General features: G+C 52.7%; 9 protein-coding genes across 9 annotated transcripts; 3 read left to right on the top strand and 6 right to left on the bottom strand.

Moving 5' to 3' along the window:
• Positions 1 to 472: 472 nt before the first annotated feature.
• DACRYDRAFT_75017 (uncharacterized protein) lies at positions 473 to 1659 on the bottom strand (the record flags this gene model as incomplete). The annotated part of the gene is made up of 4 exons (XM_040776102.1): positions 1573 to 1659; positions 1449 to 1524; positions 1125 to 1341; positions 473 to 1071 (listed from the first exon to the last, which is right to left on the bottom strand). Coding segments are annotated over exons 2-4 (834 nt in total), but the record flags the coding sequence as incomplete, so codon positions are not given.
• Positions 1660 to 2302: 643 nt separating this feature from the next.
• DACRYDRAFT_113744 (uncharacterized protein) lies at positions 2303 to 3234 on the top strand (the record flags this gene model as incomplete). The annotated part of the gene is made up of 5 exons (XM_040769692.1): positions 2303 to 2334; positions 2386 to 2522; positions 2579 to 2822; positions 2890 to 2960; positions 3007 to 3234. The coding sequence occupies 5 exons, from the start codon at positions 2303 to 2305 to the stop codon at positions 3108 to 3110; spliced, it is 588 nt and encodes a 195-aa protein (XP_040632582.1). The 3' UTR covers positions 3111 to 3234.
• Positions 3235 to 3279: 45 nt separating this feature from the next.
• On the bottom strand, positions 3280 to 4053 carry DACRYDRAFT_20096 (uncharacterized protein). Its single transcript, XM_040771792.1, has 3 exons — positions 4026 to 4053; positions 3705 to 3976; positions 3280 to 3632 (listed from the first exon to the last, which is right to left on the bottom strand). Exons 1-3 carry the CDS (start codon positions 4034 to 4036, stop codon positions 3340 to 3342), a joined length of 576 nt encoding a protein of 191 aa, XP_040632581.1. The 5' UTR covers positions 4037 to 4053; the 3' UTR covers positions 3280 to 3339.
• Positions 4054 to 4239: 186 nt separating this feature from the next.
• On the top strand, positions 4240 to 5169 carry DACRYDRAFT_113742 (phosphoglycerate mutase-like protein; the record flags this gene model as incomplete). The annotated part of the gene is made up of 4 exons (XM_040769691.1): positions 4240 to 4269; positions 4314 to 4542; positions 4596 to 4855; positions 4905 to 5169. The coding sequence occupies 4 exons, from the start codon at positions 4240 to 4242 to the stop codon at positions 5055 to 5057; spliced, it is 672 nt and encodes a 223-aa protein (XP_040632580.1). The 3' UTR covers positions 5058 to 5169.
• A 5-nt stretch (positions 5170 to 5174) lies between these two features.
• Positions 5175 to 6463, bottom strand: DACRYDRAFT_62293 (isomerase YbhE; the record flags this gene model as incomplete). The annotated part of the gene is made up of 4 exons (XM_040775694.1): positions 5175 to 5396; positions 5443 to 5865; positions 5916 to 6104; positions 6152 to 6463. The coding sequence occupies 4 exons, from the start codon at positions 6461 to 6463 to the stop codon at positions 5202 to 5204; spliced, it is 1119 nt and encodes a 372-aa protein (XP_040632579.1). The 3' UTR covers positions 5175 to 5201.
• A 451-nt stretch (positions 6464 to 6914) lies between these two features.
• Positions 6915 to 7700, bottom strand: DACRYDRAFT_75009 (uncharacterized protein; the record flags this gene model as incomplete). Its single annotated transcript, XM_040776101.1, has 3 exons — positions 6915 to 7169; positions 7222 to 7509; positions 7560 to 7700. The coding sequence occupies 3 exons, from the start codon at positions 7698 to 7700 to the stop codon at positions 7050 to 7052; spliced, it is 549 nt and encodes a 182-aa protein (XP_040632578.1). The 3' UTR covers positions 6915 to 7049.
• A 270-nt stretch (positions 7701 to 7970) lies between these two features.
• DACRYDRAFT_113739 (UEV-domain-containing protein) lies at positions 7971 to 10208 on the bottom strand (the record flags this gene model as incomplete). Its single annotated transcript, XM_040769690.1, has 6 exons — positions 7971 to 8082; positions 8135 to 8237; positions 8291 to 9408; positions 9459 to 9713; positions 9759 to 9997; positions 10055 to 10208. The coding sequence occupies 6 exons, from the start codon at positions 10206 to 10208 to the stop codon at positions 7990 to 7992; spliced, it is 1962 nt and encodes a 653-aa protein (XP_040632577.1). The 3' UTR covers positions 7971 to 7989.
• A 515-nt stretch (positions 10209 to 10723) lies between these two features.
• On the top strand, positions 10724 to 11628 carry DACRYDRAFT_46379 (alpha/beta-hydrolase; the record flags this gene model as incomplete). The annotated part of the gene is made up of 4 exons (XM_040774699.1): positions 10724 to 10940; positions 10993 to 11355; positions 11410 to 11511; positions 11567 to 11628. The coding sequence occupies 4 exons, from the start codon at positions 10724 to 10726 to the stop codon at positions 11626 to 11628; spliced, it is 744 nt and encodes a 247-aa protein (XP_040632576.1).
• A 2048-nt stretch (positions 11629 to 13676) lies between these two features.
• On the bottom strand, positions 13677 to 14459 carry DACRYDRAFT_104166 (uncharacterized protein; the record flags this gene model as incomplete). Its single annotated transcript, XM_040767885.1, has 1 exon — positions 13677 to 14459. The coding sequence occupies one exon, from the start codon at positions 14457 to 14459 to the stop codon at positions 13677 to 13679; it is 783 nt and encodes a 260-aa protein (XP_040632575.1).
• Positions 14460 to 15940: the final 1481 nt, after the last annotated feature.

Below are 15940 nucleotides of genomic sequence, written 5' to 3'. Positions count from 1 at the left end.
CTCATGATGTTGATGTTGATGGGAGATAACGGACAAGTAGGAATTGATTACAGTGCATAATTATCGGGGTCTTCTGAAAATCAATCCAAAAGTGGGCATGTCCCCGCTCGCCGTCGGGCCAAAATCCCAAGATCCGGCGGTATCCACCTGTGCTCACTCCTGTTACACCGAAGGGCGACGGCCGGAAGTCGCCCCGACGCCCAATTCCGTGCTCTTGGTACCGGCACCAGCAGCGGCGGCGGCGGCTTCCTTCGCCTGCTGTTTCTGTTTTGCATGCTCTTTGAGCGTGTTCCACCTGTCTTTGTACTTTTTGTAATCTGCCTTCTGTAGAGATCAGTCAGCACAGCCGGGCGATAACGAGTGAGTTGAACGGAAAAAGAAGAGAAGACGGACTGGGAGGACTCACGTTCTTCTCATTCTCGATTCGCAACTTCATCGACTCCTCCTCGGCAGCCTTGAGCTTCGCACGAACGGACTCGAGCTCCTCGAGGTGCTTCTTCTCCCTCTCAGATGCTTGACGGTGTGCTTCCTCGCGTTTCTCCCTCTCCGCCTCGCGGGCCCGTTCTTCCTTCTCCTTCTCAGCCTCGCGGACCCGTTTCTCCTCTGGTTCTTTCGCCGCTGCAGCAGGGTCGGGCCGGTCAAGGACACCAGCCGGCGGCTGGGGACTGACTGCTCCTCCTTCGCTGGGACGGAGCATCTGCTCTCCACGTCTCGAAGAGGTCAACCCTCCAAGCCCATGCCTAACACCTTCAAGGATAACGCTCTCCCTCCCCCTCCTCATATCCGCCAAGCTATCCCTCAACATGCCCAAATTCGCCTTCTCCTTCCTTTCCTTCTCCTTCAGCGCTGCTTCCTTCTCCGCCAACGCTTCTTGTGTGCTTTGCAGTGTCTTGGAAAGGGAGTCGACGTGCTGCTTCAGGGCGATATTCTCGTAGTGCAGCTCCTCCCGAGTTTTGGGTCGCATGGGAGGATAGGAATGCTTCCCATTTCCGGGGGAAGCTGTAAGAGGGGGAGAAGCAGTAGGCATCACCAGATAAAAGTCCTCCTCTTCGTCGGAGGAAAATGTCTCCGCTACAATGTATGCTCAGTCAAGAACGCAATCTGCAAAATTCACGACTGCGTACATTCTTCGTCGCTCAGGTCAGGCACAGCGGGGGCCTTGCTCCGATTCGCCTTCGAGGGTGTCGCGGAGGGTGAAAGGCTCGCTACCCGAGGAGGACTGGGAACAGGCGCTGAGAGCTCCCCGTTCAGCGGGACCGTAGCCCACGCAACCGGAGCAGAGAGGTTCTCAAGTACACCTTGCATGATCGTCCAGAATTGGTTGAATGGATCTGACGGGTCCTGTGAACGCCCGAAAAGGGGGTATAAGTACGATGCCCTGATGTGACGAATATGTAGCAAATGGCTGGTAGCATGGAAAGAGGCCAAAATAGCGAGAGAAGACGCACGTTATCTGCCAACATCATGAACGACTCTCCTGGAGGTGTGAGGGGAGTGGTATGTGGCAGTTCTGTTTTTGTCCACTAGCTGAAAAGTGGTCAAAGGAAAGCGGCACACCTGTTTTTTGTCCACCACCGGCATTTACATCCCCACTCTCCTTCATTGCACTCTCCAACCGGTCAATCCCATTCGCTCTCGCCTTCGACCGAACATCGCTTTCCCGCTCGGGGGTAGAAGAAAGCCGGTCGCGGGAATCGCTTCGCGGACGTGAACGGGAAGCACCGCGGGAGAGTGACGGTGCTCGGGAAGCTTGATTCGAGGTGTGCTCTGCACGTCTTTGGAGATCTTTTGAACGGCGAGTCCACTCTTCCTGAAGCTTTTGCATCGTGCTCTTCACCTGCATGCCCACGTAAACCTTATGCGGGAAGAGGAGATGAGGGAAAGGCGCACCGAAGGGTCAGAAACAGTCGTCTCCTCCCCCGCACGTCCATAGCTCTCACTCCCTTTCCTCGCCATCTCCAGAGCCTTCCCGACCTCTCCGTCCAGCTCAAATCGTTCCGCTCGAGCAGCATATTCGTGCCCCTATGTATGTCAGATAGACGCTCGCTGGCAGATGGCAGGAATGACTCACCAACTCGAGAGCACTTTGAGTGGTATGTGATGGTCCTGGTGGGCACGTAGACATGGTCGACAGTGACAGGGTGTTTACCTCTGAGAATATCAAGTGGTCAGTCGTAGAAATGATTGTCTGTGACGCGGCCGCTCTCGGCATTGATATTCACGTGCTTGAATGGTCACGTGTCTTATACTGAGCGCGTCCCTCATTGTTGAGCACTTTGCTTGAACAGCGACGACAACGACGATGGCCCCTTCTGCCACTGTACAAGAACATATGTACGCATACATCTTATTATATGCTTGTTGATATGGACTGACAGCGTTCAGCGATGTGATATCCCAAGTTATCTCACTGGTGGACTATCATGCTGACCTGAGGACGGTCAAGAACGCGACAGAACGGATGAAAGCGCGCCAAACAGCAAGAGAGCGGGAGGCAGAGGACAGCCGTGCTGCTCTTCGTGGTACGCCTATTTATTTTTAGATTGATACCTAATCCAATATTGACATCGTTGGGTAGCACTATCCAGGCAGCTAGAATCGTCTCGCGCAGCCGCCACCCGCCCCTCTACGGTCCCCTCCCAAGCCGCCCACTCCGAGTCCCTAATCCAAGCCGACGCGACCAAGTTCCAGCTCGCGAAAAGTATAAATGACGAGGAAGGCAGCGTGGCGCAGAAAGAGGCCGAGGTGGGGCGGCTGAGGGAAGAGCTGGTTCGGTTGGAAGCTTGGGATCCTGAGGGGGAGTGGGAGGTGGACTCTTATGCGTATGTCTGCTTTCTTTTGTTCTGGGGGGATAGGAGATGAGGGATGGAATGCTGATTTTGTGCGTAGAATGAGGCTCAAGGTGATGCACGACCTCGGGTTCGAGTTCGTCCCTGGTGTCGAAGGGAGGCTCCTAATCCGTACGCCTTCGTTATGCACCCTGCACTCTTTCTGACGCGTCTCCAGGCTCGGACAAGGACAGAACGCTCCACTCGTATGACTATGATCCGGCAAAGTCAAAGGTGCAGAACGTGAATGAGATATGGAGGTTGGCAGGGTTGACGGCGTGAGCTTCGCACATATGGACGAGGGTGTTCATGTTGGATGTACGATTCCAGGCTTGTAATCTGTTTGTTTATCCTTTGATTAGTCTCCAGAAGAGACGATTCGTGTGTACCAAGCTGTTGTAAAGCATGAAAGCTGCAAATCATCAGTTGACAGTAAACTTGGGACCGCTAGAATACATTGATTTCCAACCACCATATCCACCTCATCATCACCTCTCGTCATTCGACGCACTCAAATGGTCTTCATCCCCCAAAGGTCGTCTCCCAAATATGTCACGCTCTCCACCGCAACACCCTTATTGACCTTCTTGACCTCCTCCGAATCTAGCTTCATGATCCCCACACCAGCCGCATGCTCTTTCCCTTCTGCCATGATGGCTACTACCGTGCCTTCGGGGATTAGGCTTTCGGCAAGGGGGAGGAAACCGCCTGGGGAGGTGAGGCCAGGGCACATCATCGATGCGCCCGAGAGGAGGAACTTGATAGCCCCGCGATCTATGCCTACATGCGGGAGGAGGTTGGGATCTGTATCAAGCATAAACCCGTCAGCACGTTCCATCACCAATGCAACAGGAGAGGACAATGAACAGAACTGACACTTATGCACCAACCTCAGTGTAGGAAACAGCGGCCCGTCAAAATGCTGGAACCACAGCGGCTCGCCATGCAGCGCATAGATGCTCAGGTGGTCTCTACATTTCACCAGGGTGATGTTCTCCTTCTTTGGCCAGATATACTCGAGCAATGGGGTGTCGGGCTCCTCTGAGGGCTGGGAGAGGAGCGGACATTGTTTGAGCAGAGAAGCGCGGATGGCCCGTTGAGCTGAGGACTTGATAGATGTTTGGGAGGAAATGTCTTCTTTTGTGAATCTGTATCATGTTAAATTGTAGATATGTATCTAATTGATGTTGTCCATACTTCTTGAACATTGTTGAATGATGATTGGTTGATGGAAAGGAGCGCCGGGAAAGGAGTTGGTCAATGAACGTGTAATGGTCCACACAGCCGCTCCAGTGCTACGAATATAATTATCCCGACAACCGAGTCACAGCAACCAACAAACACCTTAGACTCTTTCTATATTCTATTATTCTACTATTGTAGAATTGTACACTTTTACTACAGTATCAACATGGTCAAGAACGTATACTTATACCGTCATGTACGCACTTCCCTCATCTCCTCGTTTCTCACTAACAACACCAGGCTCAAGCAGAACACAACGCCACGTCAAACTGGGGTATCCCCGACCCAACCCTCACCCCGCTCGGTCGTGCCCAATCAAGTGACATATTCGCCGCCTTCAAGGAACAGTTCAGCGGTGCCACTAGCCCCCAACCGCTGCTTGTCTGCTCCCCGTTGAGGAGAACGGTGGAGACGATGCTCCTTGGTTTCCCGGAGTGGGTCAAGCCTGTGTTCATGCCCGAATTACAGGGTGCGTCTCATTCCTCCTTATTACGCTCAAGCTGACAGCATGACACACTATAGAAATAAACGACCTGCCCTGCGACACCGGTTCGAGCGCTTCCCGGCTCTCCGAGCTCTTCCCAGAACTCGACTTCACCTCCCTCCCCTCGGACTGGAACACCAAGCGCGGCCCCTGGGCTCCGGAAGAACAAGCGCTCCAAGCGCGAGCCCGAGTCGTTCGCCGGTGGCTCAGAGAGCAGCCGGGGGAAAACGCGGTCGTCGTTTCCCACGGGGACTTTTTGAGGTATTATCTAGCTTCGGGGGCGGATGAGGAGCCTCAGGTAGGCGTCTCTCCATTCTTTCGGGGGTAATGCTGATTTGGTGGGGTAGGCGCATTGGGATAATGCGGAGGGACGGTTGTACGTGTTTGAAAGCCATGAGGAGGGGGATGAGAAGGCCTGGCTCGTTCGGATAGAAGAGAAGACGGCTAAGGTGCCTGACCCGCAGGACGGGAGCCGTACGTCTGCTGAGATGAGGGAGTAGGAGATGAAGTGCGAGAGGAATAGATGTTCTGTTTTATGGAATAGAAGTCCTTGTGTGGGTAGAGGTCTGTATTACAATACCCACGAGCGCGTTACTCAAGAATATGAACCAAGTCTATTTACCACCTCTGCCAAGTCACGCAAGCTAGTCAAGCCAGACGAACGTCGTCGGCGCCTCTACGAGCGACGAGTTGAGCCTTGCCATAAGCGTGAGGTTGGCACCTCCGTTCACGCGCTCGTATACCGCTACTCCCCCACTACCTTGTCCGCCGACGATCACGTACTGATCCTGGTCCCCGCCGAGCATCATCCCGCGGATCCCGTACAACCCCGTGCGCACCTGTTACGCACCTCAGATCAGGCATAAGTCATAGGAAAGAGCGTACCTGAGCGATCACCGTCAGCGGGTCGGGAGTCATGATAGCCACTGTGTCTCCCGCGGGGTCCGGATCCCACCTATTGCTGACATACAGGTACTGCTCGTCATACAACGCGTTGATTGGGCTTAACAGGATCTCCGCAGTAGCGATCGTAGTGTTGTCCCCTCCCTCCGGGATGGTAGGCACCATCGCCACCAGCTCGGGTTGGATACCAGATGAGAGGGAAGGGATCGTCTGCTGTGTGACGGTGTTCGCGAGCTCGTGGACCATGTACAGGTAGGTGGTGGGAGACTCGAAGTCATCGTCGGGCAGAGGAGGGGTGTAGAGGACACCGTGCCGCGGTCCGGAACCGAGTGGCTGCTGGATGTAGCCCGCGATGTTATACGTGTTGGGAGCAGTGCTCGTCAGCCGCCAGACCTTATCTGAGCCCTTGCAAAGAGGTGAGCGAGGGGGTAAGGGGGGCCGGAGGAGAGACTCACGAGATCAGGAACGAGCAGCTCTTGGCTGTTCGTGGCGCCGTTCTGAAAGACCATGTGCGGGTGGGCACTCGTTTGCCGGGCAAGGTTGGGCCCGGAGCCGTTGAAGGCCACCAACCCCTGCGGAGGCGGGGAAGTGAGCGTGACACCGTCCAGTTCGAGCGGGATGACGGCGCCGTTGCCAGAGTTATACTAATCCATCCATGTCAGGTGCGGACAGGAAAGGATAGACGACATACGTTCATCGCTACGACATCGCGTAGATTGCTGAGCACGCCAACGTACGCCGGAGCGCTGCCGTACGTGCTGACGTTGCTGACGATCCTGGCTGACCCATCCGGCTGGATGAGGAAGCTGGCTACCCCGCCAGCATCGATTTCTTGGGATCCGAAGACAATGGAGCAGTTCGTGGGATGTGGTGCGAGCCAGGAAGCGTTTATCCCGCTTGGAGACTGGTTCAAGATCTCCAACGTCGGAGGGCTGACATACGGGTTGAAGAGCAGAGTGGTGAGCAGGGTGCTATACCCCCCAACCAAGATCCTGTACGCCATAGTGGGAACAAACGACGATGTCTGATAAAAGACTACACGTAGCCCAACTGCGCCGTTTATAAGCCATTAACAGCATGAGGTAGAACCAGATGGTCCGAATGCGCAGGTTCAGGCCACCAGCGCGGCAGAAGATCGTTGCTCCGAAAGGCACATGGTAGTCGGTGACGTGACATTCCAGCTGGTTCGTCCGGTTCAGGCTGGATAGTCCATCCTCGAGGCATAAAAGAGGGCACAAGGTCAGCTCATAGCTGTACTTGCCTCCACTGGATAAACCCAAATGCGGGAGCAATGGAAGATGAGGAACGGAAGATGAGGAACGAAGCGAAGCAGAAATCTGGTTGTTGCCAGTCTGAACACGTTGAAGGCCGGTAGGAACGGAACATTGCAACCAGACTGGATACCCAGGAGACATTAAAGCATCGGAGCAACGGGTCATGAGCGTGCAGGGGAGGGGGAGTCAGTCTTGTTTGGCAGGTATGTGCTGGCAAGTAGAGTCATACATCTAGAAAGGGGACGGATATAGATCGTAATTTCATAAATCGATCGCACTGATAACCAGAGATATCAGTGGGGAAACGTGGAGGCATCACACCGCTGCCGCCGCATCTTTGACGGCTTTTTCCGCCTTCGCGTCCGCTGCGTCGTCCTTCTCCACATCGGCTTCAGCCTCTTCCACCTCTGCAGGTGGCTCGTCAATAATATCGGCCTATATTTAGCTGTTAGTTTTCATTCGTGTGGAGATATAAGAGTTGGCGTACCTCAGCATCCTTGCTGCCGACCACAACAGCATTGATGGAAAACATAACCTGCACTTTCTCCTTCCCATCTCCTTCGCCGCCCATTAATTGCACGACCGTCCGCTTCTGTCCTTTCCATCCATAGCTTCCGGTTCCAAAATCGCAGGGGAGCATTGTGATGCTCGCGATGTGTCCTACATCTTGGGCCGAAGGCTCAGCGGAGGATGGAACATCGATTGTTGGAGGTGTGTGGGTGATATGGATATGTAGGGGCAAGGCTGCTGATTTGAATGCACTCGATGGCATCGGCTGGAAAGATGTTGTATGTGCTTCAGATTTACAATAAATCAACAAAACACACGGACCTTCTTCCCCTTCTTGGATTTGTTATTGCTCTGCGCGGTGGCAACGTCTTTCGAGTCGGTTTTCGCGACCTTGGACGAGCGCGTCTGCCTGTCCGAGGATGCGGGCGCTGAGCGTTTTTCGGCGCGAGGTGACATCCTGTAAGGTTGAACAAGAGGTCGAGGAGATGGTGGTTAGGATGAAAGAGAAATTATTATAATTGTGGTGTCTAGGAGACAACTTCAGTGGCGTTGTCAGGACATCGGGTTACGTCATATTTGCGGGGAAACCCTAGAAAGTAATCTACCTTTTTCAGCTGCACTTTCAACGTTTAGGGAAAGCGTTGAGGACCAGAACGTCTGTCTATGAATTCTCCTCTTCAAATTGTGTTCATATCTTCCATCGATAATCGTCACAACCGCTACAAGCTCCAACACTGACTGCGCACTAAGCACTCCACAAGCCCATCGGCAACCCATTCAGAATCTTCTCCACCAAAGCGCGCTTCATAAACTGTTCTTCGGCCAGTGCACGGGTGGTCTGAAAACCAGCATAAGGCGTATTTCATGAAGGTCACAAAACTCAAACGCACCTTGATAAATTTGTCCAAATCGATCCGTCCCGAGTTGAGCGCCCGATGCAGGTGGTAGATTGTATCCTCGATCGCATTGTCCTCTGCGACCAGATCGATAAGCCTTGTGAAGCACATGAGTCAATGTACAACAATTGCTCCAGATAAATGACTTACTGATTCCCAACAATTGTGTCTGCACACACAATCTCGTCCACTCCTGGCTCGCCCCTCGCCTTCACATCCGCCAACCGTCCTTCTGCCTCCCTGACGACGCCCTCCAACCTCGCCACCACTCCCAAGCACACGTCCCGCACCGCGGCCAAACGCGCCATCTCATCCTGTATCCTTGCTGGCCCTTGCTCTAGCTCGCTCCGCAACTTTTGCAGCCGATCCATCTCTGCAGACGCGGCGGCGAGGTGTTGCTGTAGCCTCTGCTGCACAAGAGGGAGGAGAGTGACATGAAGCTGGACCAGATGGGGGTTCGGTGGAAGAGGTGGTGGTGGTGGGGACGCGGAGCGCGGGGATGGGTCAGGGTCGTCCGAAGAGAGAAAGTCAGGTTGAGGAATCCGCGGGCGGGGCTGGGGTTGCTGCACCGCGGCGACAGACGCGGGGAGCGAGGGATAGACCGATGGCTGCCGAGGCGGCATAGGAATTGCTGGTGGTGGTGCGTAAGTGGGTTGCGGTTGCTGAGGTATTGATGCACTAGAGGGTGCCCAAGACGCAGACCGAACGTGTGCAGGCTGCGGCGGCAGCTGGGGTGGTTGGTTCGGTTGTGTCTGGGGTGGTTGACCCGGTTGACCTGGTGGCAAATGAATGGGCTGCCCAACCGAATACTGTGTAGGCTGAGAAGAGTAAGGTACAGGCGTCTGCTGTGTCCGCTGTGGGGGATAGGGAGCAGCAGGCAGAGGTGGTTGTTGCTGACCGGTGTAAGGTGTAGGCTGAGGCTGGGGCTGTGGTTGAGCAGGTGAAAAAGGTTGGGAAACTGGGGCATGTCCAGGAGAGAAAGGCGGCGGCGGTCCCTGCTGTGGCTGCACGAACGTCGGTGCTTGCCCCGGATGCGGTGGCACCTGAGGCGGCGAGCCGGGCTGACCACTGACGGGTCTAGGAGAATATGGTGTTGGAGGTGTCCCTTGCGGACGGAGAGAGGTGCGCGCGACATGTGCGTAGGGGTGCGGCTGGTGTGGGGGGTGCGGGGGAACGGGGGGTGAACCCACAGAGAGTGGCCGTCCAGATGGGGGATGGATATGTGTTCCGTTAGGCGGTGGAAGAGGTGGTGGTGGCCGGCTACGCAACTATTCGAAAGATCAGGGTTAACGCACAGAACAGGTTGTAACGGACGTACAGGGGATGCCCAGCCTGGGCTACCAGCCCTGGCATCCACACTACCCGGTGGCGGAGGCCGGGGAGGCGGCATCGGGGGTCTGTCTCCTGGTCCTCCTGTGTAGGAGGCACCTGACATCGGTCGTGCTGGAGCAGCAGACGGCACCGAGGGTGTTGGCCCTTGGGATGTTCGTTCCTCCTTCGTCTTCCGGTATAGAGGCGGTTCACGGCTGAAGACATCGGTCATGGCTTCGAGTAATGTGCGTAAGTTACACGTCTGTAATAGATCAGCGGATGTCATCAAAGGCAATATGAAGCGCACCTCGCCCTTTCTCCCCCAACTCTTGAGGTATTCACCCGACCATTTCCCACTTGGATCTAAGTCTTTCCCAGCTTTCACTACCATATCCTTCGTTGGTACTACAAACGCCATTGGTGGCTCGTTCGGATAATCGAAGGGTATCCAGACCGCTATTGGTATATTGTACGATGCGCCTCGGTATGATATTTGCAGTAGACCAGCAAGCGATAGGAGATGGTGGGAACGGCCATCGTCATAAACTGCCAGAGCAAAATCTGAACTCTAAATTCACGATCGTATTCATTGTGTATACTCACTGAACGATTCTCTCTTCGGTTTCAACAGGTGGTACGCATTGAGTGCCGTCTCAATATGAGCAAATGCAAGATCCCGGTTCGAATAGTCTACAAGCTCGCTGCGCAGCCAGTTCTGCAGACTGCTGGTATTCGAGCCAGAAGGTCGTCCATTCATCGTTCCTTCCTTGTTTCGCTAGCAAGTGAAGTGAAGTAAAGTCTTATATAATGAATAGCATAACCTGACTGGAAAAGGCGGTGAAAGTCACGGTGGACAGGGACGATGAGCAGGAGGTGTGGCGCTGTCAGAAGGACCCGACTTGACTTTGACTGTGTTCAGAATGATCACCATATCTCTTCAACTACTGCACAATGCTATCTGTGTTCGGAAATCTGCCGCCCACTTCTATCTACGTGGGTTAGACGCTGGAGCTGCCTCTTCGACTTATGAACGTTCAGTTGTCTGGGCGGAGTGACGTTCATCATTATCAGGGACATCCTGTGATGGAGTGGAGGGCCGTCATCTATTCAATTGAAATTCTCACGAAGGTACACCCCACATGTCGTGCTTTTCCATCGAAGTGATGGTCATCACCTGAGAAGTATAAATATGGATGAGGAGCACCGCGCTAGCTCAGCGAACGATCCCAGCTTATCTGCTTGTCCCAAACCTCATTGTCTCGAGCTCTCACTATGGCCTATCTTGCTAAACCATCAGGGGATCATTGCTTCCAAGCCGTCAAGCATGAGGGAACTCCTACTGGTGTGACGGAGGAGATCGGTGGCATCAAGTGTTACGTTGGCTACCCACCCGACAAGAAGACGGACAAGATCGTTATGTTCTTCTGTGATGTGTATGGACCGTGGTACTTGAACAATCAGCTTCTCATTGACTTCTTTGCCCTGCGAGGTAGGAAAAATGTTGTTAATGCGAATCAAAGTGTGCTCACGTGTACGTGCAGGATATCTCGTCGTCGCTCCTGATTACTTCCAGGGTGATCAGCTCGAAGAGCTAAGCAAGAATCCCGATTTCGACCGCAAGAAGTGGATCGATGCTCACGTACCATCCTCGCAGTCTATTGTGGTGAATTTCACGGCAGCGATAAAGGAGAAGTACGGCACTAAGAAAGTCGGCTGTGTTGGATATTGCTTCGGCGGCCAGCACGTCATGAAATCGCTCACCAAGGGTGACGCTATCGCGGGTGCCTTTGTTCATCCGGCCTTCATCAAGGAGAAGGACTTCGAGGAGATGAAGCAGGGTGCGGCTTTCTTCTCGTGCGCCGAGACAGATGGCACATTCCCGGCAGAGTTGCGTCACAAAGCTGGTACGGTACATTCGTTGCCGCCTTCTCCGCTCGCCCTTACATCATGTTCTCCAGAGGCGATCGTTCAAGCGAACAAGCTGAACTATCACTTCCAGCTCTTCTCAGGAGTCACACATGGCTTTGCGATCCGTGGTGACCCGAAGGACGAAAATCAGCGTACGTGATCCATGATCTAGCTCACCCAACCGCTCTTATTAAACGTCGCCTCCAGGTTGGGCGAAGGAACAAAGTGCTTGGGGCATTTCGGGCTGGATCGATCGCTTCCTCCAGTAGGATTCAAGACTGGTTCACGCGTGTATGTGGTGTACGAGTCAATTCCATGTCTGAGAATATACTGGTGTCGAAGGACTGCATTTCCACAAATGTAATTCGTCCAACCATATTGAGAAGTATCCATTGCTCAGTCGCATCGGACAAACGAAGAGAAGGACGTGTGTTTCATCTACACAAAGTACGTAGAGAAAGACTGAATGGACCGCTTCACTACTCCATCAGAACAGCTACATGATCGGACTGGGTTGGAAGCACACGCATTCATCGGCATCATTTCTCTCAGCCAACCATTTACCATGCTCCTCTCGGAAATCCAAACATCCAGCTCATCAGGCCTTGTAAAAAGACATCTCGATGAATGATGCAAATCTCAGAATCCTGCTTGATCAAAGGTAGTCCTCTGCCAGAGGTTAATGTATTGACAATGGTGAAACAATGACCATACCATCGCCAATGAAGCGAGTCACATCCGACAGAACAGTTTTCATTTTCTCCATTCGAATAGCAGCACTTGGTTTTGATAGGCAGTTGACCGATAGGCATGAATGGTCCTTCATCGGAAATAAACGGGGAGTTCGGACGGGAGAGTCCACACAAGAGATCGACGGTGTTCGAGACAGTGCCTCTCGTACGATATCTCGCCAATCTGGGTAGGAGATGCGTGCACCTGAAGAAGGACACCAATCACAGTGGAAAGTCTGATCGAATTGCTGTAGCACATAGGCTATTCTTTTCGAGCGTAAATCGTAGAGTTTCAGGAAGTCTTGAGCTGACAGCACACCAATGTCAGCATGCAGACACGCATGGAAAGGATCATACAGCTCCACGAGTCGGCGACCTGCAGCTCGCTTCAGTGTTTTCAGACTGCTCAATTGGCAGGCTGCTACGTAAATTGCCATTGGCCGTGCATCGAGAAATTGAGGTTTGAGCAACAGAGAAGTTAGCTGCCCAAGCAAGCCATCCATAAGCCATTTATCGGCAGCGAAAACAAGATCAATGACTTCCTCCACTGCAGTATGTTCGGGCCTTTGAATCGGATAGATATGATAGAGAAGTCCTTTGATGATTGTAGCACGCTCGTCCCAGTAAATGGCATGCTCTGGTAAAGTTCCAGCCAATGATGCTGGGGCAGTAAGGAACATGTTCTTCCAAAATTCCGATGCGAGAATCAGGACGGCCTTGTATACTCGGAACAGATGCCCATCGTTTGATATGATCCACATGTCGGCATCCTCGTCAAGGAATACAGGGGGAACTGCAAACTGTTCAGATTGCACTTCGGCGTCTATTTCTGTGGAGATAGCTTTGTCTTGGGCAGACACTATCGTAGAGCCAAATCAGATCGCCGTGCGCACATTGACGGTGTATAGCTCTCTCACTCTGGTCTTGAATAATTGGGATCAAGTGACTGAGATCAAGTGACACACGGGCAGGAGGGAGGCAAGGGCAAAGACGATCTTGACTGCAGTGCCAGGTATTTGTGCATCTGGTCGACTGCCTCATGGACTGCACGTGCCCCGGTCAATATATTGTGAGTATGAATATGTCTGCGTAGAGAACTAAAATCTCCATTGAAGCTAGCGAACAAGTCGGGGATGATGCGACTTTCCAAAGCATTAACTGTGATGGGCGGGAAATCCGACGCCATCCCCGGATTGATGCAGGTGGATCCGAAGCTCGACAGCCCGGAATATCCCATTCTGACTTCCAACAGACAATTAACAAGTCCGGTCAGCCCTTATCTCTGATACTTCGCTTGCACTGGATACGCATGACCGTACAATTCGACTGTGGAACTTTCACAGCAAGCAAGAAGGCAGACTAGAAACTTCATTAGATGAAAGCACTGAAGAACTCCAACTCACACGGGTTTTGCAAATGATGCTTGAGAGGCATGAAGCGGCGTCTACTTGGCATGTCAACTCTCGATGTGGTTTTCCGTAGAGAGATATGTACTGTGGGCCATTAAATGTGCTTCCTCCTGATCATTCTTGGCTTTCTACAAACCAGATTCTCATTGCCAAACTTTGCTGACATTTGAATTGTCCTTAAATGCCATCGACCTCGCGTTTGAATTTTGTGAGACGTTCCCCAATAGTTTTCTGGCTACAATGCCAGCAGTCGCAATATTTGGAGCCGGAGTTCCAAACCATGTCCATGTACTGTGTTCCAAAGACATTGACGATAAGACTCGATGATAACGCCCCTTCCAGGTGTCTTGTTATGTCTTTCATAAGCGAAGATACGCTAGGACTGTTGCAGAACAGATTGGCGGACATTGCCCCTTTGAACTCTTGGATGCAGCTCTGGCGTAGATCGTACCACCGGGCTAGTTCTGTGACATCAATGTCCTCGAGGTCTGCACGAAATCGCTTGTCCATCGGATCATGTTGTTTGACGAATTCATGAATAGCCTTCTCGTGGATGTCTTTGAGCTCTAGCCGCGATGCCAACTTTATCACCTGGATGGGTCGCTGATCGAGAAAGTTGAGGAGCTCAACTTTCACACACTCCGTGGCACTCGCCATTCCCCACTTCTCGGCCACGATAAGGACCCGCGAAACCTGGTCCAGATCGATGAGAGTAGGCTTCGGCATAGGATACAGCTGGTAGAGCAAGAGCACGATGAGGTCGGCGGGTTCGTCCCATTTCACGGGTTCGTCGTCATTTCCATGACCGGGATGCGCGTGTTTGAACATGTCTCGAAAGAATTGCGAGCCGAAAACGAGGATGCCCTTGAATATTTTGAAGATCACTCCGTCCGATGATTTGAGCGTGAGATCTGCGTCTGGATCCAGAAATACAGCCGGCACTTCGAAGGGGACGGACATTGTGTGCGGCGATGAACGACAGAGATGTACAAGAGAGGAACAAGGATAATGTGGCTTTACGCCAGCCAGTTATATATAGTCTTGATGACGCAAGTTGATGGCTGGAAAGAGGCTTGTTGATGCGCCGAAGGAGGTGTCCTATCACGCGCCTCCAAAATGATCCGAATTAGTCCATCTCCGTGCACGGTGAATGCAGATTCTGTGAGATGCCAATCCTGAGCACAACGTTTGCGTCTCCACTTTAACTCTAGCCCATGGGTCGCGATCGCGAAGGGGATGACAAATGCGACCTGTGCAATTCGAGAGGAACGCGACGCAGCTAGGAGCAGCCAGGAAATATTGGTTTGTGCCGCGTTGATTCGAGTGACTGGTTTGATACACATAAACCAGGCTGTGATAAAAGTACAAGGTACCGGAGGTCAGAGACACAGAATCCAAACGTATGCCAAGGAGTATGAATAAACAGCAAGAGGCATCGAATGAATCGTTTGGAGTATGGTCCTTCGATTTGGAATCCGGATACACTGGTCTATATATCCGCCCTGACTCAGGCCACTCCCAAGGTTCACGGCGGAGATGGTCGATTGAAGGAATTGTCAGGGCTGACAATGGTCATCTCGGTAATCGTTGACCCTTCAGGGCCGGCCTGCAGAGTTCAACTTGGTGCCTTGACGACGACTGATCTTCTGGAAGCTCAGGGTTTCCGTGTCTTTTCTTGACGACTCCGCTGTCTGCAGGGATTCGTACCTGCGCATGAGGGGTACTTGCAGGGTTCCAAGAGTTAATGCGGCCCTGCAGGCACCAGGTACAGGAGCGCATTCTGGTCAGCCAGTTGTACGTTCGAAGTTGAGAGGCATATTAGACATTGTTGTAAAGACGTGATGGTCTTGTCGGTCAGTTGCTACCTTGAAAATCTGAAGAAACAGAGTCTCGGAGTGATCGAATCTCATGTGATGAGGAACAAATACGGCCGCTCGTGAGGCAAGGCGAGCCAACAGAGTGGGTTTTGGCTTCGACTCCAGGAGAACAATCGGAATAAGCTGGAGGTTACTTCTCCGGAGTGGTCGGACCGCCGCACTGTATTATATCTTCTCCGTGTTGTGGTAAAGTCGACTGATCTGCGAGCTTGAAGAAGCTAGGTGGCTTCTTTCGAATGCTTCAAGGGCCTGTGGGAAAGGCGGACTTGCGAGGGACACACATGGGCCACTCAATCCTTTATGAGAGGGGCAGTCGGCTGAGCTTCGCGAACCCCGCAAAGAGCGGCGTGGCCCCACATTCAGATCTCAAGCCAAAAAGTCAAAGAAGGAACACTAAATGAAAGAAGTGAGGGAATTCTAGGGAAGAAGAAGTAGTTACGAGAGTGAGAGGCTGCAGAAGCACAGTTTTAGCCAGGGTTTCACTCCGTTGCCCGGGCTCGTTTGAGCGCCGACCAAAATCACCCTCCCAACCCTCGGCAGCTTTTTTGCCTCATGCATGAGAAA

The sequence above is a fragment of the Dacryopinax primogenitus genome (assembly GCF_000292625.1).
Source record: "Dacryopinax primogenitus strain DJM-731 SS1 chromosome Unknown DACRYscaffold_2, whole genome shotgun sequence".
Classification (NCBI taxonomy): domain Eukaryota; kingdom Fungi; phylum Basidiomycota; class Dacrymycetes; order Dacrymycetales; family Dacrymycetaceae; genus Dacryopinax; species Dacryopinax primogenitus.
Note: the sequence above shows the minus strand (reverse complement) of the source record. Positions and strands in the feature narration are given on the sequence as shown.